Source organism: Nelumbo nucifera, chromosome 8, assembly GCF_055504915.1.
Source record: "Nelumbo nucifera cultivar China Antique chromosome 8, China Antique-T2T, whole genome shotgun sequence".
In the NCBI taxonomy this organism is placed as follows: domain Eukaryota; kingdom Viridiplantae; phylum Streptophyta; class Magnoliopsida; order Proteales; family Nelumbonaceae; genus Nelumbo; species Nelumbo nucifera.
Window position 1 is genome coordinate 29,830,033 of NC_142656.1, and position 26,613 is coordinate 29,856,645.

Here is a 26,613-nt window from a genome sequence, read left to right on the forward strand (position 1 = left end):
CTTTTTAGACTGACAAGTGTCCTATGTAAAAGTACTTTTGTAAAAATGCTTTTATAAAAGTACTTCCACAAAAGTGCTTTAATAAAAGTACTTTTGTAAAAGTGCTTTTAGAAAAGTGATTCCATAAAAGTACTTTTGTAAAAGTTCATTCAAAAAAGTACTTTTATAAAAGTGCTTTTATGAAAGTGCTTTCATAAAAGTGCTTTTATAAAAGTTCTTTTATTAAAGGGCTTTCGTGTAAAAGTACTTCTATAAAAGTGCTTTCGTAAAAGTACTTTTCATAAAAGCACTTTTATAAAAGTTCTTTTATTAAAGGGCTTTCGTGTAAAAGTACTTCTATAAAAGTGCTTTTGTAAAAGTACTTCCACGGCATTTACTAGTAAGCATCTATGGCAGCAATTTTGTAGAAAGATTCCTCAAACAATGAAAATGAGCAAGATGGGGCATGATTATTTTTCATGCTATAGGCTACCTCAATTTTTGTGCTATGGGCTGATTTTTCATTCTAAAAACAATGTGGTCCATGGCAAGAATTTTGTAACCAAACACTTTAATGTTATTCATTCTTAGAATGATCAAGAATTAAAAGAATTTACGTCATTTCTACAACGATTCTATTTCTTCTTTCAACTATCCCAATTTGTTGTGGGGTATATCTTATTGTCAACTCATGCCTTGTTCTTCACAAAACTTCTCAAATTCTCTCCATGTAAACTCTTTTCCACTATCAGTTCTCAAAATTTTTAATTTGTGGTCAGTAGATGTTCAAGGCTGCTATCAGCCTTGAACTCTAATAGATTTCAGGTTCGAAAAAGGAGAAAAAGGTATAGAGGAGTGAGGAGAAAGAGTAGAGAGAGAGCAGTAGAACACAAGAATTGAAAGGAATGACATAATCTGAATTTTCTGCCGCCGCCACTTCTATTTAGTATTTTTAGGTTATGCTAGTTACATGAAAGGACAAATCTGCCCTTGGTATTTACATAACACATAAAACAATATAAAACTGAAATATAAATAACAACTGGAATAACAGATTGACCATCAGCTAACACTAGGATGACTAGGGCACATTCTACCCTACGAACAGAGTGGGACCACAGCTGTGGGGCCCACATCAGTGTTCTCTACATGGCCACTTTTCTTCTCAACAAATGCTTTGAATTGAATAAAAATAGGCAATGTTTCTGATTTTACATCTAAGAAATATACCCATATCATTCTAGTAAAATCATCAACAAATAGAAGGAAGTACCTCTTGTTGTTGAAGGAAGATGTCCTCATGGGGCCACAAATATTAGCGTGAACTAGCTCTAGTGGTGCCTTTGAATGTTATGATCTCTCAAAAAATGGTAGCCTATGATGCTTCCCATAGATGCAACATTCACATACTTTATGTTCTCTATCAATTTGTGAAAGTACAATCACCATATTCTTGTTATTTAACAATGAAAGACTTTTGAAATTCAAGTGCCCATTATCTTAGGTGCCATAATATGGATTCATTCATCCTCTCACTTTTTAGCCCGTAATTCACATTATAGGACATGGTTAATGGAAACACTTTATTTGCTACCATTTTTACTCTAGCAATGATTTGACCTTTCTTCTTATTAGCTATTACACATTCATCATTTCCAAAGCGCACCTCATAACCTTTTTGTATAAGCTCTCCAATACCAAGAAAATTTTGAGTCAAACCAAGAACAAATAGAACATCAAAAATGGTTTTAGAATTACCTTGCTTAGTCTAGACTGCAACAACACCTTTTCCTTCAATACTTTCGAGTTTTCAATCTCTAAGCTTCACTTGAGAATTAACATGTCCATTCAACTAAAGAAAACATTCTTTATTTCCTGTCATGTGGTTACTACAACCACTATCCAAATACCAGACTCCTTTTGACTCTTGTTGGGTATTCATGCAAGAGTAAAATAGGTGATTTTCTGAATCATCCTTTCAGTATAGTGGGCTTGTTCTTTCTCCTTAAATTTGCAACCTTTTGGGGCATAAACATGATTTTTGCATTTTTTACATTTGAAATAACAATCCTAGGGCAAATGGTTGTCCTTGCAAATAACAATCATTATTTTGCTTTTCACTTCTTCCTCTTCCATATTATCTCTCTCTTCTGCCTCCTCTTCCATTGTTTTGGTATCCTCTTCCTCTACCTTGATATGACCCTTCTTTTGAAGTTCCTTTTTCACCATCATTCCTTTTCTTTCTTGCAATTGTGAGTTTGGACTAAAAAGCTTGCTCCAATGAAGAAGTTGAAATTTTTTTCATTCTATCCTCATGAGTTTCAAGTGAGTTCATTAACTCATGCATGGATAGTTTAGTCAAATCTTTAGCTTCTTCAATGACAGCCACTACATGATCAAATTTAACCGGTAAACTCATCAAAGCCTTTTTTACAATTTTTTCATCTGAGATAACAACTCTATATGTTCTGATTTGATTTACAACACAAGCAACTCTAGAAAAAAAAAAAAAAAAAAAAAAACTCTTGAACAGATTCACTTTCTTTCACCATAATGTTATAAAAAATCTCTCCAAAGGGTTTGAAATTTTATGGATATTACCTTTTCGGTGCCTTAGAATTCCTTTTTGAAAATATCCCATGCTTCCTTTGAGCTTTTGGCAGCCATGACTCTTCGAAATATTATTTTACTTACTATTTGTTGAATATGGTACAGGGCTTTAGCATCATCCTTCCTATTTTCTTTGCACTCCTTATTGTTTTCAGTCTATGTTGCAAGTTGTTCATGGTTTTTTAGCTCTTCATATCCTTCTTTTGCTAACTCCTGAATCTCTTTGAAGATGAAAAATGTTTTCATTTGTATGCTCCAATAATAATAGTTTTCTTCATCAAAAATAGGAAGTGGAAATTTTTGAAAATTATCTGAACAAAGCTGTTGGAACTTGATGAGGGGTTTTAGTTTTAGATATGAATGGTTGGATGGATCTTCAGCTCTGATACCAAAAGTTTGTTGGAGCAACGGAAGTGTAGTGGTAAAAAATCGAAGGAAAGATAAAAATCTGTACAGGAAAATTTGAAAATAGAATGAAGAGATGGAAAGCCAACTTACGATTTTGGGTTTACTCTGTTTTTGACTTCTTGTTCTCTCTAACAAAAAGTTTCAGATTACAAGATACAAAAAGGAGTTTTACTTTTGCAAGTCTAGAACATTCAGCTCACAAATCCCAGGTTACCTACTAATATAAAAGACAAACGTTAAAATTACCACTCTTACTTTTCAACAAAACCATCTATCATGTTCAGCTTCATTGTCCACCACAGGATCCACAGGCAGCTCTCCTCGTTCGTGGGTGTTATAGTATTGGCTTGTAAGGAGAAGTATTTGGGTGCTTACTTTGATGACAAGAAATACATCAGAGACACATGGAAAGATGTTATTTCCAAAATCTCTTAGAGAGTTAATGATTGGAAGTCCAAACTTCTTTCACAAACAGGTTGGAGAATACTAATCAAATGTTTCTTGACTATTCCTCTATATACACTGTCCACTTCTCTTGTTAAACAAAAATGTGCAGACCAAATTAATTTTCTCTTAAGAGACTCCTGATGGGACTTTAAGGAGAATGGGAGGAATATCTACTTGAAGGGTTGGGAGTCGACAGCTAAACCCAAAAATCAGGGGGGGTGTTGGCTTCAAGGATATACACTTAATATAGCACTCCTTATGAAACTTACCTGGCACTACCTTTATTCGAATCAGCACTAGAACTGAGTTTTTATAGCTAAATGCATCAAGCATGGGCAATCTTCTGGAATTTTAACTAATAGAGGCATCTCGGGAACCTGAGCAGTTATTCTCTCTTGGAGGGACCTAATCAAATAGGGTATTCATTGGGTGGTGGGATCTGGTTGGGGTATTAATGCCCTAGAAGATCCTTGGTTAGAATGCTAGAGTCATAATAATTTGAAGAAGGCCAAAGTTCATTATATAGGTAAGGTAGCAGGTTCGATTGATCATGACTCATTTCTCTGGAAGTAGGATATTATTGTGAATTCCTTACCACCTGAAGCAGCCACTGCAATTATTCGTGCTCCTTTCCCTATCCATAGTAGCATACAACCTGATTGACTAATTTGGAAGCTCACCCCCAAGTCCCCCCTCCCCATGGTATGTTCACCCTCTCCTTAGCATGTAAATTGATTGATTCAAATTGCCCTCAAAGCTCCAACAGCAACATGGCATGTGCTGAAATTTCTTGGCATTCCTTTTGGAGTTTTAGAAACATTCCCCCGAGTGCCCATTTGTTCCTTTAGAAATGTATAATGAACTGTGTTCCAATGAAGTCAGTGCTGGATATATGGCAAGCCCGAATGATCTTACTTGCGAGCTTTGTCATTGTGTTGAAGAAACTATTACTCATATTCTGTTTCAATGCCCAGTCATACAAATTATCTGGTTCACCTCACCAGTAGGGTTCAAGACGGATGTCCACAGTCCACTCAGATTGGTCCCTCAAAGATTGGTTATCATACTAGTACTCCATGGATAATCCTAAGGATGGGTCACAACTTTCTATGGTAGAAAGGGGGCAATTATCATTTGGAATATCTGGAAGGCAAGATGTAAGTGGGTGATGGAAAGAGTTCCTTTTGATCCATATACTATAGTGAACCCCATTGTTGTTTCTTTTCAGAGTTACAGACCCTTCTTCCTATGGAGTCCAACAGAGCTCCTTATCCTCCCTCTGCTGGAAGTCAAGAGAGACCTTGGTTTAAACCGCCAATTGGTTGGCTAAATACAAACTTTCACAGAGCTCTATCTACACCACAAGAGATTAGTTTGGAGACCTTATTGCACAGCCCTGGCTATCAAGCTTCACACTCGGGCCCTGGCTATCAAGCTTTCCCACTTGTTCTCCCCCGAGTGTGAAGCTCTAGCTCTATTGGAGGATTTAAAGTTGGCTGTCAGTTTGAATCTAGACCACTTTATCATTGAGGGAGGTGCAAAGTATTGATAAGCTCTCTTTTGAAGAGATTCTAAGTTCTCAAACTACTCAGTGAAGTTTGCAACTAGGTGCTATAACAAAGTTGGTCACTGCCTTGCTAAATATGCAGTTAATCTTTCTAGGCCTTGTGCTTGGTTGGAGTCTCCTCCATTCCTCTTGCTGATTGTACTCACTGAGTAGTATAAATAAAACTTTGCCCTTAGTGTCAAAAAAAATAATAAAAACTATCATGAATAGCTTATAGGTGCTCTTAGGGATGCAACAGGTTGGCATCTACGAAAACTGCCCTTCCCATACCCAAACCCATTTAGATACCCTTGATTCCAAACCCATTTAACCTTTTCTCCCAATTTCCCAAACCCATCCTGACCCAAACCTATTAAACCTGTCCTGACCCTGCTTATCATTAGACATATCTTATTATTGTTATCATTTTTTAAATTTGAAATTTTAATTCAGTTAACTTCATTAATGCTCATTAACTATAATACTGTATATTTAAATTTAAATAGGTTTCTCACTAAAAAGTTGAAAGAAATATCCTATGAAGATAAGATCTAATTTAATTCATCCTAGACCATTACTAATTTGGAGAGGATGATTTGTAGTATATGCAAACATGATTGACAAATTTTAATTGAGTACATTTTCTAAAAATGTCTCTATTTTTGCACACTTGTTCTTCATTTTCATGTAAACCCTTCTCTCTTCTTTCAACTATACAACTTATAGGGTACCTCAGTACTGGAAAGACATGATATGGAAAAGCTTTGTACTTTGGATCAAGTTAACTCTCAAGCACTTTATGGCTTGGTAATGGTGTGTGGATACATGTATAACTTAAATACCTTGTACGAAATCATGTAAACAAAAATATTAATATTTCAACTTCTTTCTCAGGTATATATTTTCACAAAGATCTTGGTGTATATATTTACTTATTTTCTAATCTGGATAAAATAATACATTTTGATTCTCAATTAAGGATGAAATTGAGCAGGATCTGTTCTATAGGCTCGTGCCTCTATATCCTTGAGATGTAAGGAGACAGGAAACCTAGATTTGATGGATGTATTAGGACCGTGAGATCAGAATCTGATCCCATGATCTGGGTCTCCTCAGCAGTAAAGGATCGTTCTCAGACTGAATCATTGTCGATTTGATGGCTGAGATGATCTTATGGTTGTATGACTGACAAACTAAATTAAGGATGAAACTCTTTACATGATTTTTCTTGTCTTCTTGATGGATTTGTCTACTTATTTTCCGTTCTAGGTAAAAAGCACTTTTCCTCATTTAAGGTGGAAACTAAACACATTATTTTATTGTTGTATGGACCCATTGAAGGTGCTATGCACCGCTTCCTTGTATTTGAAGTGTCTTCAATGTATTTTGCTTAATTACTAAAACTCTCTCTTTCTTGCAGGCATTTCCCCAAAACTCTCCTTTGCTATCTAATTTGTCTGGTGAAATTTTGAGAATTAGGGAAGGAAAACAGATGGATGATATCGAGAATAAATATTTTGGGCATGAAACATGTCTTAACCCTTCTAACAATATTACATCAAACGCATTAGACATTAATGACTTTCGCGCCATCTTCATCACCATGGCAGCAGCTTCCGGCTTAGCCATGTTTTCATATTTTTGCTCAAACTTATATGCTTCACCAAAGGTTGAGGGAAATAGAGAAATTGAACCTAATGCTCAGGGAAATAGAGAAATTCAACCTAATGCTGAGGGCAATAGAGAAATTCAACTTAGCAGAGTGTTACAACCATGATGGAGATTTTATATGCCCCCAGGGTCTATTACGGATTGTAAACTGCTTTATTATGAGTTAAGTTTTAGTTTTTAGTACAATTGCATGTGTCGAATTAGTGCCTCTTTGTAATATCTTGATTTGTATTTTAGGATAATATTATGAGGTTTGTATAATTAGTATATAAACTAAATGTTCTCAACCAATGGATAAACAACTGCTTTATTATAAATAAAGTTTTAGTTTCTAGTACAATTGCATGTGTCAATTTAGGATCTGTTTGGTTCGCAGTCAGAATTGGAATTGGAACTGGAATGATCTATTCGCATAGTCTGTTTGGTTCAGAAAGGAATGGGAGAATTGGAATCAGTAGGAATGAGATTTCATTCCCAAGAGAGGGGCAAGGAATGATCATCCCCTCGAATGGGGAAATGTCATTCCAGCAAGAATGGGAATGGGATTTCAATCTGCCTAACCAAATAGTTAGAACCAGAATAGCCCATTCCGATTTCGATTCCAGACCCCTATTCTTGCAAGCCAAATGTGACCTTAGTGTATCTATGTAATACCCTTGATTTGTATTTTAGATACTGTATGCCCTTTGTATCTCATATGGATCGTAAATTGCTTTATTATGAGTTAAGTTTTAGTTTTTAGTACAATTGCATGTGTCAATTTAGTGCCTCTATGTAATACCCTTGATTTGTATTTTCGGATAATATTATGAGCTTTGTATAATTAGTATACAAATTAAATGTTCTCAACCAATAGATAAACAACTACTTTATTACGAATAAAGTTTTAGTTTCTAGTACACTTGCATGTGCCAATTTAGGATCCATTTGGTTTGCAGTTAGAATCGGAATTGGAATCCGAGTGGTCTATTCCCATACTCTGTTTGATTCAAAAAGGAATGGAAATGGGAATTGGAATCAGCAGGAATGGAATTTCATTCCCAAGAGAGGGGTAGGGTATGGCCACCCCCTCAAATGGGAGAATGCCATTCCAGCAGGAATGGAAATGCGGTTCCAATTCTACCTAACCGAATACTTGGAATTGGAATTACCCCATTCCAATTCCAGACCCCTATTCCTATGAACCAAATGGGGCCTTAGTGCCTCTATGTAATACCCTTGATTTTTATTTTAGGATAATTTTATGAGGTTTGCATTATCGGTATACAAACTAAATGTTCCCAACCAATGGATAAACCTAGGTGGTTAATCCTGATAAGGTTGACATACTTGTACTACATAAGGAATAGAGTAGTGTATTTCAATTGCAAGGGTTAGACCCAATATAAGTATGTGTGTTTATGAAACACTGAATTGAACCATTTCCATTGTGCTTTTGGACTTTTAGATTGGTGGAGCAATTATATTGTTGCATATAGTCTCTAGACTTGATAATGGTATTTTGTCGAGTATCAAATTAACTTATCTACTTTTAATATGCCAACTAATAAGATCTTTTAAGAGTAAATACCAATGTATATTGGAGTAGATAAAATTGAAATTTGGGCAAGTGATCATTATTATGGTAGGATCTGCCACTTTGTCGAACAAAGAGAATATCTATAAAATTACTCTCTCCAATGGAAACAAAAAACTATCGGTAATGGATTTCAAGTGCTTTTTAAATCAATTATATAAATAAGTAGCTTATTTTGAAAATATGTTTGAAAAACATTTTTCTCAGATCCCGTCATGGTAAAGATTGTGAAATTGGAGTTTTAGAATGAGGGAAATAAGTCCTTACCCATTACCAGTGTTGGATATTAAGGTAAAGAGACTATGATGCAAGTGTTGCTATTAGGTCCAAAACTTAATGGACACATTTCAGTTTGGACTAATGAGCTTGAGTACTTAGGGTGGATGAATTTAAGCTTAATGTATTAGACATTAATGAGACTAATTAGAGAGCCAACTAGCTAGGGTGGTTTCTCCTTAATAGTTGGGAAATAATTCAGCCTAGGTGGGTCCTGTACACCTTCCCTTTAAGAAAGGAGGAATTCTATGTTGGCTCAAATTGGATGCTTGTGGGTCCCATGCCATACAAGATTCACTCTCTTACACTCTTTAAAGATTTAGAAAGTGGTAATTAGAATTGGTGCACTCAAATTTAGAAATTGTTCTAATGTGATTAGGACATTTACTAGTTTGATTAGTAAAAAATGTGGATAAATTAGAAAGAATTTAACTAAATCTCATTTCCTAATTGGATTAGGATGTTATAGAGCAATTTGAGTAGGAGATTTTAGGCCTTAATAGCCTAAAGTAGGGATGGCAATGGGGCGGGTTTGGGGAGGGTTTCATAAATTTTAGACCTTACCCGCCTCCCTAAACCTCCCAACCTATGGGTATCTGCCCCAAAACCTGTAGCGGGTTGGATTTTGAGAATCCACACCCTCCTCGCACATGAAAATTCAAAACCCTCTCCAACCCTACCCTACCTGCATTCAAGGGTGGGGCGGGTTGGGTTTAGAACCTGCATCTAAGTAAAACAACACAAACAAACAACAAAATTTTCAATTATGCGTAAAAAACACAAACTATCAATTATCCTTCACATAAAATTCAAAATATTATTAAATTCAATACCTAATACATAAAATTATATTATTAGCCTAATATGATACCCTACCCATGCCCGTATGGGTTGTAGAATCCCAAAACCTGTCCCTGCCCCAAAACTTGTCCTTCAAGAAAAAAAAAAAAAAAAAGCCCACCGTGTAGAGTAGCCATTCCTAGCCTTAAGGTCATCCAACATTAGATCTCTACATGTTGCTCTCAATTGCTCTCATAATTTAGCCATCTAGGAGACAAGAAACTAGAATTGTTCTAGGGTTTTGGGTGCCATCTAATCAATGTGTTGAAACCAGTCCAAGACCAGCTTTTGCAACCCACTTTAGTGGATTAAAGATATTCAAAAGAATGTTCTTCCAGTGGCAAATAATTGTTGTATTCAAGGGAAAAAAAACTTAGTGTGAAATAGTGATTGCACCATCTTCAATCCATTGTTGCAAGTGTGGGAAACATGGAGTCTTGAGCATGAACTAGCATAGCAAGTTGATGCATTTGTGGTGACATTTCCATCAGCTTTAAGCTATGATTTAATTTACTTTTGGGTCTGCTATGCTATGGTCCAAGTCCCATGTTTGATCCCTTAAAGAGAATTGTTTCTTCCCTACGTGAAAAATTCAGCCTCAAGTAGTTTGACCATATTGAGTTTTTGAACTTCATTCTCACTTGGGCTGCAAATTTTTGCATATTCCACTGCATTACAATTTTCAGGAGATACATAAGAAATATCTATAAATAATTTCATCCATGTCCTGAAATCCTACCAAAAAAGCCTTGAAGGAGTTTATTTCGCATCAAATACTTCTACTTGTCCGGACAAACGTAGCACCTATTATAAGGGGTTATAGCCTAATCCCAGGCCCAGGTATAAGGCCTAGGTCAAGTCAGACTTAATTTTGGGCCTATGGCATATAATTATAAAAACTTAATAATCTATATAACTTTAAACAAATAATATATAATACAGGTACAAAAATATTACTCAAGCCCAAATTAGGTTGGGCTTGGATAGGCTTTGAACCTATAGCACAAAAAATAAAATAAAACATGGGCCTCATTTAATTCCTAATCTTGGCTTGGTTGGGCTTGCCTATCCTTCTTATTGATGAAGGTAAGTCCTTCATTCCTTAAGCAATGTGAGACTTAAACAGAACTCAATAGTGACAGTAGTGTGTTAAACTCACTATTGGATGATGATTCAATAGTTCTACAATGCTTAGGAAAGGAAATGAAGGCCTTCTCTATGTGAACAACTCTCATATTTGTGTTGACTCGTGTGCTGACACGAATGTTATAAACTCACTCGTGTGCTAACACATGCAATCAACAATCAGGGCCAGTAGTCCAATATGATGCATGGAGGTACATCTTTTTCTCTGGTAATCAACTATTACATTTTGGTAGCCAACTACTGGGTATTACGATACTACCTTTCGTGTAGTTGACTACTAGGTATTACGATGATACTAGTGTTACACCAGGCTTAGCTATCACGACTAGTCAACTACTACCTTTCAGGTAGTTGGCTACTAGGTATTACGAGTTTTAGTTGTCACAGATAGTTAGATAGTTAACTATTGTTTATTAGGTAGTCAACTATGGACTGTAACCCATTCTTAAACCACTTCAGTAGACAATTCCTAAGGTTTGAAAATCGACTCCTTATGCTTCCACACTTTGAATTTTTAAGTTAAGTCTAGTATTGAGTCCAAGAAAACCTATGAATATTTTCTAACTTAACCATTGGTCTCTATGGTTTTGGTAGGAAAGAGCTAGGTTTAAATTAAGCCCATTGTAGTGCTTCTCGCAAACTAATTACATCAAGCCTTAATAGATAAGATAACTTGAAGACTCTAGAACTCGATATCTTCTTCTTCTTGTTCATGAGAGTAATCGTTCTTTCCTTGGATAGGCTTCAGTCCATCAGAGGGAATTATTTAGTATAACCATAAACTTATATCTCAAATCATTAGTGCTCTTGGTGAGTTTGTTATCATTAAAACACATAGAGTTAATAATCTCCTCATTTTTTAATGATAACAAACCATTGATAGAAAAATGTTAGTATTTAATAGATTCATATAGAAAATGCATATTTGACTCCCGTTGTCATTATTCTACTTCTCATGAAATAAATAAGAATACAAGGGAAACAACCAATATTTGACCATCATAACCAAGGTTTAAAATTTCGGTACGATATGCCCCATACGTATCGTATCTTTAAAAAATAGATACGGGATACACATGGAAATAAGACGTTTCGTCTTTTTTTCATGCATATCAGACCATACCGGGGGCATATCAGGGGTGTATCGGTAGTGTATCAACGAAAAAGATACGGTCAAAAATTGGAAAAAAATAAAGGTGAAAAGTAAGCTTTTTTTCCTTTAAATAAGCCTTCTTTCACCCCCTAAATGACTCTAAAACTTCAAACGTCATTCCTAAAGTGCTATATTTGCAAAAGTTTGCAAGAAACAAGTGTGAATCATTAATTTTTTTGAAAACTTTTCAAATTTAAAAAAAAAATATGGCAAAAATAGGTAAGTTTTTTCAATTTTTATAATATCTTGTGATGAAGGGTGATTTGGCCTGACTTAGCGAAAAAGGGACATGTGGACACGACCTGACCAAGAGATGACAACTCAGCCTGGCAAGATTAGTTTGCAACAATTGAACTCAGGTATTCAGTCACCTCGGCACAAGGGCCACCTCAGCACAAGGCTCACCTCGGCACAAGGTCACCTCGGTGCAGGATCACCTTGGCGTTTAGTCACCTCGGCACTCAATCCAGTTCGGAACTAAAAGACTGAAGTATCAGCTTGGGGCTACCGACCCGGACCCCCATGTAACGATCCTAGAAGTCTCTCTAGCAGACTCCGAACCTCACGGGATCACATCACGTAACAGCAAGCCTAATCCTCTCCCCGCTCAGATCGAACAGAATTGATAATCTTTATTAGTTGATAACGTTACTCCCCAATTAAAGTGGAAACGGATCCCATCAGGACGAAGATCCCGAAACCGATCCGCAAAACCCGTGAGGGCTCAACTATATAAAGGCACCAACCCCAATGACACAGGGTACGCATGATTTTGCTACTCTCTAGCTCTCTAGCTCTCTAAGCTCTCAAAGCTTTTCAGCTCGCATCAATTTACTGACTTAAGCATCAGAGTGACCACGTTGGGTTAGCCACCCCAGGTTTTCTGATCCTTTCTTGCAGATTCACCTAGCTCGCTTCCCGATTGGAAGCCAAATCATCCTCCAGCAGGGAGTAGTCAGATCGCGCTACAACATCTTGTGATTTCTTTTTTTTTCTTAAATGTTTAAATTTATGTTGATCAACATTTCTTACATTCAAAATCATAATTTTTTTGCGTTATTAATAAATTTATGAAAATTTCATGAAGATATTTGGGGAAAATATAAATTAATAAAAAAATTTGAAAATGTAATTTTTCTCTGCCTATAAAGACTAAATATGTTTTAGATCTATGAATTTATCTATCATATCCATAGAGCAATTAAAATTTATTCTTCAGTACTTTTTGATTTTTATATTTCATGAAGAGCAATTATAATTTATAAATTATAGTTAAGCATAGGATTTTTAATGAAATTATAATTAACTACAATATATTTCTTCATAAAACCATTAAAATATATTAATTTAATGTATATACACCTCATTGAGGTCTTATATTTAGTGTTATTGATGTATTTTTATGATTTATTAAAGTATATATAGTGTTTCCAAGCGTATCTATGTGTATCTTAGTTTTTCTCCGATATGCATGTGTATCCAAGGCGTATCCCAATACATCTCTTAAAATTGCCTTTCTGATACACTTGGTGTTTCCGATACTTTGAACCTTGATCATAACAATATAAATATTAGAGTACTATTTTGTTCAAATCCCCCCTGTTTCATGTAATAGATGCATCCTCTATTTACTTTAGATCTCCCCTTAGACTTGGAGGAGATTTTTTTCCTACTTTTTATGTTCTCTACTTGGCTTTTCTCCACTTATTTCTTTTTGTTTACATTTCTAGCAAGTAATCACATTATCCATCACTTTTCAACCAAATAATAAGACTAGCTATTTCTGACATCAACAAAAATGAATGAGAAGATGGGTAAGTGAAGCAATCATCAAAAAATATAGGCAACAAAAGCATGAAACACAAATAATAATTAAAACAAGTTTAGATGTATATTAACAATAGAGATTAGGATAGAATCATCAAAACAATACAATGGAGTTTTGATTGTATAAAGCAAGATGAATGGATGACAATTAAGACATTTAGGATGTTATTCCCATGCAACTAGCTCTCAATCAATATCATAATTTCTTTGGTTGAAAGGGAATCCATACAAGTCCTCCGGCCGCATGGACAAATCTTTGATTCATCTTCTCAAAGGGATAAATCATAATGGGTGTTCACATCACAATAATATGGGTAGGAAAACAACCACCTTCCTAGGTTTTCTGGTCTACCACTGCCGCAACCCGCAACTAAGAGAAATACATTCTCCACATCTACAAGGACGTGACATTGGACTTCCACTATGGAGGGGTTTGACATTTTTGGTCTTTTTTGCTAGCTGAGAACCTATTGGGATTGTGCCTTATTTTACAATTGCTGAATTAATTTTAATCTAACGGTTGGTTTGGTCCCTCTTTAGGTTAAAGAGGTTTTACATATAAAAGCTTTCTTTTCTATGTAGGGTTAAGACTTTTTGGGAGAAAAGGTGTGAGAGAATAATTTAGAGTACTCTTGGTGTGAGAGTGAGTTTTTCTCTTATTTTTGTTCTTTGGGTTGAGAGGAAAGGGAGAACGAGTGTACAAGGGTAAGGGTTGGTTTGGGCTATAAGCCGCAAGGTACTTGTATTGTTCTCAATTTTCTTTCATAATGAATAATAGATTTCGCTTCTCCTGTAGACGTAGGCAGTGAGGCCGAATCACATAAATCTTTGTGTTCTTTGTGGCACATGCTTTTATTTGTCTTTGCTTGGACTTCATTTTTTTTTTTTGTTGATGTTAGTTTTCTCGTTGTTGCTATTTCAAATACCTTATTATATTATACTTGGGTAGTTGTTGTGAGGCCCTAACAAAGTGGTATCAGAGCTCAAAGGTCAGTGTTTACAAGGTGTTTGTAAAATTGCTTGAGAGATAGTGGCAGAAAAAGGTATAGGTCCTCAGTTCCAAATTGAGAGGTTTGATGGCAAAGGTGGTTTTACCCTATGACAAAGAAGGGTAAAGGACATCCTGGTCCAACAAGGCATGGCTAGAGCATTGAAGGGAAAGGATGGGAAGCTAGAAAACATGAAGGATGCTAATTGGGAGAACATCGAGTCAAAGTGTATTAGTACGATTCAATTATTCCTATCTGATAACATTATGTTTAACGTTATGGAGGAAGATTCTGCACCAGAATTGTGGGAAAACCTGGAGAAGCTTTATTTGGAAAAAAGCTTAACTTCAAAGCTATACCTAAAGTGGAAACTGTACGGGCTAAAGATGGAAGAAGGTGGGAATCTCTTGGAACATCTAAATATGTTCAATAGCATCTTGGATCAACTAGGGAAAGTTGATGTCAAGGTGGAGGAAGAAGACAAGGCCCTTTTGCTTCTTACCTCACTTCCTGATTTGTATGAAAACTTGGTGACAACATTGTTGTATGGGAAAGATACAGTGAAGTTGGAAGAAGTTACTGCATCTCTTCTATCCAATGAGGTTAGGAGGAAGCCCAAGTATGAGAATGGGCAAGACTCTGCGTTGGTCACAATAGGAATGGGTCGAAAAGTAAGGTCATCTAACAGAGGATTTGAGAACAGTAGGGCAAGATATAGTGTTATAGATGCAAGGAATTTGGTTACATGAAGAGAGATTGTCCTGCATAGAAAAGGAGTGTTGTTGAATCCAGAAGCATGGCAATTGCATCTGATGATGATGAAGATGTTCTCATAGTCTCTGAAGGTATGTGCAATTTTTCTCCAAATGAGTGGGTTTTAGATTCTGAATGTTCTATGCATATTTGCTCCAAGAAGGATTATTTTGACACATTCCAAGAGAGGAAGATAGGTGTTGTCTCCTTGGGTGATGGATCTACATGTAACATCACGAGTGTTGGGACAATGAAATTCAAAATGTTTGATGGAGTGGTTCGCACTTTGGGTGGTGTGGCATATGTCCCAAAGATGTGCAGGAATCTAATATCACTTAGCTAGTTAGACTCCAAGGGATGTGTAGTTCGGCAGATCTAGAAGAGAGAAGGCAGAAGGGAGAAGAGAGAAGAGAGGAGAAAAGAGAGAAAAGAGAGATCTATTCCAAAAGTCTGTAGCTAGCAGAACCTAAGTTAATATTTATACTTAGGGCGCCAACTCATAACTAATACACTGAGGAAAAGACAAAAATACCCTTTAATAGGCTGTAGGCCTTTACATACACATTACAATACTCTCCCTCAAGTTGGAGCATATATGTCAATCATGCCCAACTTGTCACACAATTCATTATGTCACAAATAATGAAGACCCTTTGTAAGGACATTAGCTAGTTGTTCCTTGGAACTAATGTAAGGAGTACAAGCATTCCCCTTTTCAAGTTTCTCTCTTATGAAATGCTTGTTAACTTCAATGTGGTTGTTCCTGCCATGAATAACTGGATTGGCTGCAATATTAATGGCTGCCTTATTGTCACAATAGAGAGACATTGGGCCATCAACCGAGAGGCCTAACTCTCCAATCAAATTCTTCACCTATAGTACTTTAGCAACTCCATGTGCCATGGCCCTATACTCAGCCTCAGCACTAGATCTGGCCACTGCACTTTGCTTTTTGCTTCACCAAGTGACCAAATTCCCACCAACAAAGGTACAACATCCACTAGTTGATTTTCTATCATCAACTTCTCCAACCCAATATGCATCTGTGTAGACTTCCACTTTCATATGATCATGTTTCTTGAAGGGTAACCCAGTTATAGGATACTTCTTTAGATATCTGAGTACCCTCTCAGCTGCCTCTAGATGGGAGGATGTTGGTGCATCCATAAACTGACTGAGGACACCAACAACAAAAGCTATATCCGGTCGAGTCATTGATAGGAAGAGGAATCTTCCTACCAACCTTTGAAATTTCTTAATATCTGAAATTTTCTGATATCTGTCACTGGTTCTCTAGTACAATCACCAAGCCGATGGTTTTCTTCAATAGGAGAGTCTACAGGTTTTCCTCCTAACTTTCCTGTGTCTTACAAAAGATCTAGGACATACTTCCTTTGTGAAACGGAGATGCCCCTTTTTGAGTGGGCAACCTAAATACTAAGGAAATAATGCAGTTATCCCAAATCTTTCACCTCAAACTGTATAGCAAGGGATTCTTTGACCTTTTTAATCTTAGAGTCCCAATTCCCCATAATCAAAATGTCATCAACATAGACAATTAATACCATAATATTCTTCTAGTTTCTCTTGAAAAATAGAGTATGATCAGATTGGCACTGCCTGAACCCAATTTGCTGTAAAGCCAAGTGAAATTTGCTAAACCAGGCCCTTGGGAACTATTTCAAACCATATAAAGATTTGTTTAGTTTGTAAACCTTCCCTTCACACCCTTGTGCTACAAACCCAGGAGGCTGAATCATGTAAATTTCTTCTGCCAGATCCCCATTTAAGAAAGCATTTTTTATGTCTTGTTTGTGGAGCTCCCAATCAAAATTAACAGCCAAGGATAATATAATCTGGATAGTGTTCATTTTGGAAATTGGGGCAAAAGCCCCTACATAGTGAACCCCATACACCTAAGTATACCCTTTTGCAACTAGCCTGGCTTTATATCTTTCAACCGACCCATTTGCTCTATGCTTTACTATGAATACCCATTTGCATCATCCTTGCCTTCAAGAAGATTCACCAACTCTTAGGTATTAGTTTTGTGAAGAGCATTAATTTCTTCCTTCATTGCCTTTGTCCATTCAGGTATAGATAAGGCTTCTGTAACACTTTTGGGAATAGAGACGGAATCAATGGCAGTAAAAATGCACAAAATGCGAGAGCAATGTTTTCATAGGATAAAAATTGAGCAATAGGATGCTTAATAGTACATGATCAAACCCCTTTTCTATGGGCAATTGGGACATCAAGATCATTAGTAGGATCATCAATAGCAGTAGGTTCAATCATATCAATAGGAACAAGGGTACATGGACTTTCCTTCAAGGAGTCAGAAGGTGTTGGACGTATAGTCTCAAGTTGCTCCACAGCCTTCGAGTTCAGCAGTCCCTTACGGCATCTCAAGAAGACAAGGAGTGGAGAGGAGTCAGGAATAGGGGAAGAGGGATTTGAGGAGCTGGAGCTTGCCTCTCCTCCTTTACACTATTCTCCCCCTGAGGAGAGGCTTGAAATAAGGGTTCTGACTCAAAAAATGACACATCCGTAGATACAAAGTACTTAGAGGTGACGGAATTGAAGCATTTGTAGCCCTTTTGGAAAGAGGGATAACCCAAAGAAACACACAAAACATATTTGCGGTCTAATTTACCCCGGTTAGGAGATAGATCATGAATAAAGCATTTACACCCAAACACACGTAGAGGAATGGAGATTAAAGGGGATTGAGGGAAGAGAAGTTAATGTGGGGCCTTGTATTGCAGAAGGTGTGGTGGAATATGAATAATAACATAAGCTGCAACCATCACAGCCTCAACCCAAAAACATTTTGGAACATGCATTTGAAGCATCATACTACGGGCAACTTTGAGGAAATGGCAGTTCTTCCTTTCAGCAACTCCATTCTGTTGTGGTGTTCTGGCACATGAGTTTCTGTGAAGAGATCCATGTGAAGAGAAAAGCTCAGCTAAGTCATGATGAAAATACTCCTTTGCATTATATAATTGGAAAATTTGGACTTCAACATAAAATTGAGTGAAAACCATGCGATAAAAATCTTGTACAATCTTGGGTATTTCTTCTCTCAAGTGCATATGAAATAGCCACGTGTATCTTGAATAGTCATCAATAAAGCTGATAAAGTACTTGTACCCACCCTCAGTAGGTATGTTAATAGGGCCCCAAACATCAGAAAAGACAATATAGAAAGGTAAAGTAGATCTTTTATTATTTGATAGAAAAGTTGTTCTACAATGCATACTCAACAGGCACATTTCACAATGCAAACTAGTAAGAGACACTGACTTGAACAATTCAGGAAACATAACTTTCAAAGACTCAAAGGACAAATGACCAAGGCAATTATGCCATAACCACAGTTGACTGTTTGTAGATTAACTCACAGAAGCTGATGTCATAGGGCCAACTTTATTCTCTAGGGTGCAGAGACCATCAACCATATCTCCTTTACCAATCGTCCTCCCCGAGGTTAAATCCTGGAAAACACAAGAATGAGGAAAAAAGGTTACACAACAGTTTAAAGACTGAGTAATGCTACTTATAGATAACAAATTGATAGAAGTTTAGGAATATTAAGGGTATGGGATAAGACAAGGCCATCAGGAAGTGACACAGATCCCTGACCAGCAATGGTGGATAGAGACCCATCCGCAAGTCTCACTTTATCCCTTCCAGAAAAAAGAGTGTAGGTCTGAAAGAGATTTGACTTACCAGTCATATGGTTTGATGCCCCTGAGTCAATGACCCAAAGTAACTCTGGAGCAGAGGGACACACATGAAATGCAGAAGCACCTTTACTTGATGGAGAAGCGAAAAAGGTAGAAGGGGTAGGAGCCGACCTGTCCAACTACCCGAGTGTCCTACCATACAATTCCAAATGATCTCTAAAAGAGTTGATGATGTCTTCCTTGGGACCAGAATCACTAGAATGGTCTTGAGAAAACACAGTAGTTTGATTACTTTGCCTATAGTCTTGAGTGGCCAGATTTGCAAAACTAAATTTCTTCTGAGAAGGCTTCTTCGAGGTGTCTTAATTTTTGGTTGCCCACTTGGGCTTACCCACTAATTCCCAACAAGTTTCTCGACTGTGTCTAGGCTTCTGGCAGTGAGTACACCACAGTTTGTCCTTATCTTCACCTTTCCTTGGTTCCCCCTTTTTCATTCTTGTGTTACCCCCTTTTGCAGTTAGGGCAACTGGTTGCTCCCCCTCAGAAACATTCATGAGATTTTTTCTGCTCTCTTTAGATTGGACTAGAGCATATACTTCCTAAACTGAAGAAAGTTCCCTACTTCCCAAAATTTGCACCCAAAGAGGCTCATAAGCTGGGTTCAGCCCATGTAAGAAAGCAAAAACCTGCTGTTGGGAGACAAGTTTTTTATAGTCCTATGCATCTTCATCATTCCTCCAGTCAATGGTCTGATAATAGTCTAGTTCCTTCCAGAAAAATGTAAGGGTTGAGTAGTATGTAGGTAGGCTACGGTCACCTTTCTACACGTAGATGATTCTACTTGAGGTTGATAAATCTAGGCAAAATGCTTCTGTTCAAAGTTGGTTGCCTTGGCTTGTTCGCAGATTTCACAGGCCGTGTCAACCCATATGAAATTTTTCCGTACATGAGGTAACATGGAGCCTAACAGCCATGACATAACCATGTTGTTCTCTTGATCCCAACGATCATGTTCAGTAGTACCAGACTTTGGTTCTTTTATTTTTCCACTTATATAAATGGATATCACCCTAGCTGTAACATAAAGTTTGATGCCTTTGGACCATTCTAGATAGTTTAGGCCATCAAAGGAGGTAATAGACATAGAGAAATTCATACTGTCCATTTCCCCATTCAGGTTTCCTTGCTATGAAGTAATGCTAGAGGTTGTTGAATCCTCAGTAGGCATTTCCACAGAGAAATTACTACTGGTTTTTTTTTAAATAATCTGATATAAAAGGTTTTTTTCTCTAAATAATAAGTAGGCTCCAATAACACAGGTTTGACAGTACTATAGGTCAAAAAAAAAATCTTAGCTGAAACACTTCAATTTGCACAAGGCATTCAGCCAGTCTCTATGGCTTCAAAACTGTGACATTCATAGTGGTCAAAGTTTACTTATGAATGCAGCAGTACTTACCTGGCTTTCCATGACCCACAACACATAGAAAAAAACTTCAAAAAAGACCAATTTCAATGCATTTGGCTACCACCACAAACTCAAAAAAACATCTATTGCATTCGGTTGCCACCACAGGTCTAGATATCAATTTTTAATGCATTCGGCTGCCACCACACCCTTCTTCTTGGTACAGCGATCAACAGAGAAGAAGAAAGAGAAAAAAAAAAGTGTTTGAAACTTGCACCCAAAAGAAGCACACGATGGAGTCTTCAATCAGAAAAGTTTTTCCAGAAAATGAAAGAAAACTAGATCTCAGATCTGGAAAAGTTATGCCCAGATCAGAGCTCTAATACCATGTAGTTCGGCAGATCTAGAAGAGAGAAGGGAGAAGAGAGAAAAGAGAGATTTGTTCCAAAAGTCTGTAGCTTGTGGCACCTAAGTTAATATTTATACTTAGGGTGCCAGCTCATAACTACACTGAGGAAAAGACAAAAAGACCCTTTAGTAGGCTATAGAACTTTACATACACATTATAGTAGGATGCAAGGTTTTTGTTGCAGGTGGAGTCATGAAAATCACACGTAGCAGTATGGTCCTGATGGAGGGAGAAAAATGCAAGGGTTTGTATCATCTGGTTGGGAGTATAGTGGTTCTCAAGACCTCGACGAAATGTTGGAAAATGATTGCGCAAGGTAGTGTGGCCACATGGAGGGTCTCTTTTGCGGATAGAGTGGAGATAAGTGTTGCAAGTTTCCAAGGTATAGATGATGGTGAGAGCAAGATTCTTGTTGGAAGAGAGGAAAGATCGAGGTCCCTCTCTGAAGTTAGTTAGGATTGTTAGCTTGGGTACAGTTACACAAGTACATTTTGTTTGAATCATGAGGAGTCAGGACCAAATGATTCAAGTTATGTGTAGCTGGTGATGTTTTAAGGCCAATGGAGGTTTGCGGTATTTGCAAATAGGTGGTGGTACAAATAGTATATCTCTAAGGTAGTTGAAAAATAAGCCAAGGTGGAGATTGTTGGGATTGTGTCTTATTTTACAACCGCTGGATTAATTTTAATCTAACTGTTGGTGTGGTTCCTCTTTAGGTTAAAGAGGTTTTACATATAAAACCTTTCTTTTCTATGTAGGGTTAAGGATTTTTGGGAGAAAATGTGTGAAAGAATAATACAAAGTGCTCTTGGTGTGAGAGTGAATTTTTCTCATGTTTTTGTTCTTCGGATTGAGAGGAAAGGGAGAACGGGTGTACAAGGGTAAGGGTTGGTTTGGCTGCAAACTACAAGGTACTTGTATTGTTCTTAGTTTTCTTTCATAGTGAAGAACATATTTCGTTTCTCCCATGGACGTAGGCAGTAAGGCTGAACGATGTAAATCTTTGAGTTCTTTGTGGCACGTGCTTTTATTTGTCTTTTCTTGGATTTTTTTTTTTTTGTTGCTGTTAGTTTTCTCATTGTTTCTATTTCAAATGCCTTGTTATTTTACATTGTGGGTAGTTGTTGTGAGGCCCCAACAAATTGTTGGGATGCACATGTGAATAGGTGTATGGAATGAGGAGTGAAAGAGAGTCCCACACTGGAATGACATAAGAAGTGCAAGGGACTAATATACAAGAGTGGCTTGTAGCCCACAACGCAATAGCTTGGGCTTTTGGGTTGTAAGTGGTGTCTATCTCTTGTGTACAAGTCTAGCACATGTGTATGTATGCGAGCCCCCTATTTTGGCGACTCCTCATGATTTGTGACATCCTCAACGCACAACAAGTGGTATCATAGCCAAAGGTTTGGCTGGGTGCAAGCATTGACAGATGAACATGGTGACTCCCATGGCTTTGTTCCCTTTCCCAATGGTCGAGTAGTTTGCTTGCGATGGCTCTCATGGCTCTACCGGCTCCCCATGGTCGAATGGGTTGGGCGAGAGCAGTTGGTGAGTGGTTTTCAAGAGCATGTATGTGGTTCCCATGATACCACCCAAGTTTACGTGTGTTCAGATAAGTAGTAGGAGGTGGTAGGCTCTCTATGGTTTTGAACAAAGGCTCTTGGTATTGTGCATGCAGTGTAGCATGGTACATGTCAAGCTTGGTGATCGACTTCCGTTCGAGGGGGAGTGGTTAAAGAAACTCACATGTGAGGGGAAAAATGTTGGGATACACATGTGAGTAGGTTATGGAATGAGGAGTGAAAAAGAGTCCCACATTGGAAATACACAAGAAGTGCAAGGGACTAATATACAAGAGTGGCCCATAACCCAATTGCTTGGGCTTTTGGGTTGTAAGTGGTGCTCATCTCTTGTATACAAGTCTAACGCATGTGTGTGTGCGAGCCCCCTGTTTTGGCAACTCCTCATGGTTCATGACACCCTCAAGGCACAACAGAATCTTGGGGGTTGTTTAGTGTGTATAGAGTAATACCAATTATCTCTATTTATAGTAGATCAAGGAAACAACTTCTACAAGCATTCTCAAGAAGTTTTAACTTTTTTCCAATGAAATAAATGGAAATCTTTGAAAACTATGATGAGCAAGGGCGGAGCCATGGGACCCAGGGGAGTTATGCCCCCTGGCCCAAAAAATCCCCACTCTTCATGTATATTTTCCCCTTCTACCACTCCCCACTCCAATGGTTGGCCCCCATGGCCATCCATATTTATTCTCCCTGCTCCCCCATTCCACTTAGATTTTTCCCTCCCCTCTCATAAAAAAACTCATGGCTCCGCCCTCATGATGAAGGTGATGGGACTTCAGAGAATTATATCAAAAATCATTGTTTGATTAATAGTGACTCAGGACATAGGCACCAGCTGGACGAATCTAGATAAGACTCAGATGGGAGAAGGACTCCCTCTTCCAATATGTGGGGCCCCTATGGGGTATTGCAAGGCAAGCATGAATACAACATTTTTTATCAACGCAACATGAAAAAGAAAGAACCTAAGGCATTAGCAATAAATAAATACAAGGATATTCACCACAAGAAGATTCCCTTTTTTATATTATTTATTATTTATTTTATTTACCTATTTATTTATTTGTATTTATGCATAAAGAGATAAACATAAAGGAGGAAAGGGGGAAAATATAATACATATACAAAAAAACATAAAAAACAAAATAATATATTATTTACTTATTTTTCTTTTATGTATTTATGTATTTTTTGAAGACACCTTATTCAAGATAAGAAGGATAGGGGCATTTTAACAGCAAAAATTAAGGAGATAAGTCCTCAAAATAAGGAATGCTAAATGCAGCCTTAATAGTCAAGCACAGGGACTTTATTAAAACAAAAATTCATTATTTTGACAATTTGAAGTGATTATAATCATATTATCATTTCTTTAACTAGTAATTAATAAATATTTTCTTTTCTTTTCTTTTCTTTTATTTTTTATATTCCTCTCTTATTTGATCATCATATAAAAAGAAAAAAAATAATTGACGGTTACCATCATCCAGCTTAGTCCATCTAGTCCATTTAAGGGTCTCAAGAAAAGGGTATGTAGAAAAGAAACCAATATTGTGAAGTTAATGATTAACCAATATTGGTTAATCATTTTTTATTCTATACAGAATATTTACACTGAAAGAATTGAGGTATACCAATCTCCAAAAACTGAAAAGACCACATATGGACCTGATCGATACAGGGGAAAGTAAAATAGGAAGGCCTTCTTTTAACCTGTCAAAACTTACACAGTTACAAAAAAGTAGAAACAACTCGGTCTGTTTTTGTAGAATTTATCTTTAAACTTCTAAAAATTACCCAATGCTGGTCCCAACTACTTGGGGTCTTGGAACCTATAAAACATGGAGAAGAATGACTCTGCTACTGCTCAAGCTAAAAATCTCAAGGACATCCAGTGGCGTTGCCTTGAACTCAATCAAGCCCCCTTAAATTCATTAAACAAACTCAGTAGTAAAACTAAAGCCTGAAATTCTGTAAGGAATGTAAATTTATCAGATGAGAAATTTCCCAATTATATACTTGCAGTTGTTCTACTAAATCATGATCCTAACAATAAACAAACCATTATAATACATCTTAAAGATGACTTATCAGGACATTTAAAAAGAAAACGAAGATGTACATTTACAAAGTAAACCTCAAAATGGTACCCTCTTTAATTATTTCTGAACAGCACTTTGATATTTCTACAAAAAAAAAAAAAAAAAACTTTGAGATAATGATGGATAGTTTGTTGATAGTAAGAACTAAAGCTATCACTTCTGCTTGACAATATGGCAACTATATAAATGAAGTATATAATAATAAAGAAACAAAGTAAAGAATAGAAAGAAAGAAAAGTATGACAATTAATTCATCTTAATAAATATTTGAATACATGGATAGAAAACCTGAGACTATAAAATATTTGGGAACGAAGAAAGGAAGAAAATAATTTAATTAGAGAATATTAAGTAAAAGTAGTACAGTTGTCATTCTAAATAGGCTTCCGGTTATGCATAAGCGAAGTAACAATTCAAATTCACCTTCTTTCTTTTTTTCATTTAACATCAATAATAACATGGATAACCTTTTGTTTCAGGGTACAATGATGAGATGGTTCTCTCAGAATTTAATTTATTGAACAAATAGCAGAATTTTGTATTGATGTATAAAATAGACTTTTGTACAATTGTACTTGACAAAAAAAATATGGTGCCAAATGAAGAACAAAAAAGAATAAAAATGTATCGAAATTAAACCCAAAAAATAAACCATCAGCTCAGCCTCTTAATCCAGGAGAAACCAAAAAAGCCTGTCTCCTGCAAAAACTGAGCCTCCTATAATGCTTAAATACCATCTCCTGCAATGAATGGGTGATTCAAGAGCATCTTCGCTGTCCATCTCAACTCAGCATTCTTCATGAAACACATATTCAGAAAATCCTTGCCCTCGTCTGACATCTCACTGGGTACTTCTGGCAAGGAATGACCAGAGCTTATCTGAAACAGAATACAACTAATATCCGAACCGACTTTGCAACTCAATGCCGGCTTCCCAGTTATCATCTCTGCGACAGTGCAACCTAGAGCCCATATATCAGCGGGAGCCTCCTGTATGCCATCTCTAACAACTTCCGGCGACAAGTACAGAGGAGTGCCTCTCCAACCCCTCTTCAATTTCTTCTGCTGAACCTTCTTCGCTAATCCAAAATCTGCAATCTTTACAACGTAGCAATAGCTCCTGATCGTTCGCTTTCGGGAAGACAAAGTGAAGGCAAATGTAGAGGAAGGAACGAGAATGATATTGGCAGGCTTGATATCGCAGTGGACATAGCCACGAGAATGAATGTAAACGAGTCCTTCAAGAATCGACATCGTATAGCGCTTCACTTCGGATTCAGGTAACCCACCATTCGATCTCTTTATATGTTGGGCTAGAGATCCTCCAGAACCGTACTCCAGTAGCAAGTTGAAGTAAAACCCGTTGTTCCCAAAGGTGACTTCATCGCCAAAGCACTGAACGATATGAGGGCATCCATCTAGGTCGGCCAGAACTTCTCTCTCCTCCTGAAGCTTATCCGATTGAAGCATCTCCGCCCACTTCACAGCCATAATCGGCGGCAAGTTGCATCGACGTGTGTTGACTCTCCTCGTCATAGCCAGAGAAACCCTGGAAAACCCCCCCCGGCCAATCGTCTTCCCTCTCAACCATGACTCACCATTATTCTCGTAGTCTCTCTTGTCCTGAGGCTTCTCTTGCTGTTTCTGCTTCATCGCTTTCCAAGCTTTGTTCTACACCACCAAACAGCAGAGAAATAAAAACTCACTTTAGGGTTTTGATCACTGAAAACAGAGAATCAAGAAAAGCAAAAGACATTGCACTTACCAGAAGTAAGGAACGCGCAGTTCAGATCCTTGGATGATAGTGAAGTACGAACGGATAATCAAAACCAGCGAACCCCACTGAAGAAGAACCGAACAATCGAACAATTTACGTTGGTTTTTACAGAGAAACCAAAACGAGCGATCGGGAGAAGTAAAATGGACTCAGGAATCGAGCAGGATTCAAGTATCAGGGTATTTATTAGGTTTCACTGTCCCACTCCGACTCTAACTCTCTCTAACTACGCTTTCAAATTACACGGCAATCGGTTCGTTGGAATGAAATTAGGAAATGCTCGTAGCAGTCTTTGGGGGTAATATAGTCAATAGGTAATAGAAAACAACAAAAAATAAAGGGTACTTTGGAGAATAAGAATCCACTGATTCGGAACTTCGGACAACTCCGTATACAATTTCCAAACGATTTTCCT

At 37.2% G+C, this 26,613-nt stretch overlaps 1 protein-coding gene, 1 non-coding gene and 1 pseudogene across 3 annotated transcripts in view; 2 read left to right on the forward strand and 1 right to left on the reverse strand.

The window, feature by feature from the left end:
* The window catches only part of LOC104586706 (glutamate receptor 2.9-like), a 44,003-nt gene extending 37,035 nt beyond the window's left edge, over positions 1-6,968 (forward strand). For both annotated transcript variants that reach the window (XM_088893856.1, XM_088893857.1), the window contains exon 5: positions 6,411-6,968. In XM_088893856.1, the coding sequence (XP_088749982.1) occupies positions 6,411-6,767 (357 nt within the window). In that variant the 3' untranslated portion in view covers positions 6,768-6,968. The remainder of the gene's footprint in view (positions 1-6,410) is intronic.
* Positions 5,971-6,181, forward strand: LOC148789812 (small nucleolar RNA U3). The gene has a single exon (XR_016079897.1). It is a non-coding gene; the product is annotated as a small nucleolar RNA U3 (small nucleolar RNA).
* An 18,055-nt stretch (positions 6,969-25,023) lies between the features above and the next one.
* On the reverse strand, positions 25,024-26,087 carry LOC104586705 (mitogen-activated protein kinase kinase kinase 20 pseudogene; annotated as a pseudogene).
* Between the last annotated feature and the right edge of the window lie 526 nt (positions 26,088-26,613).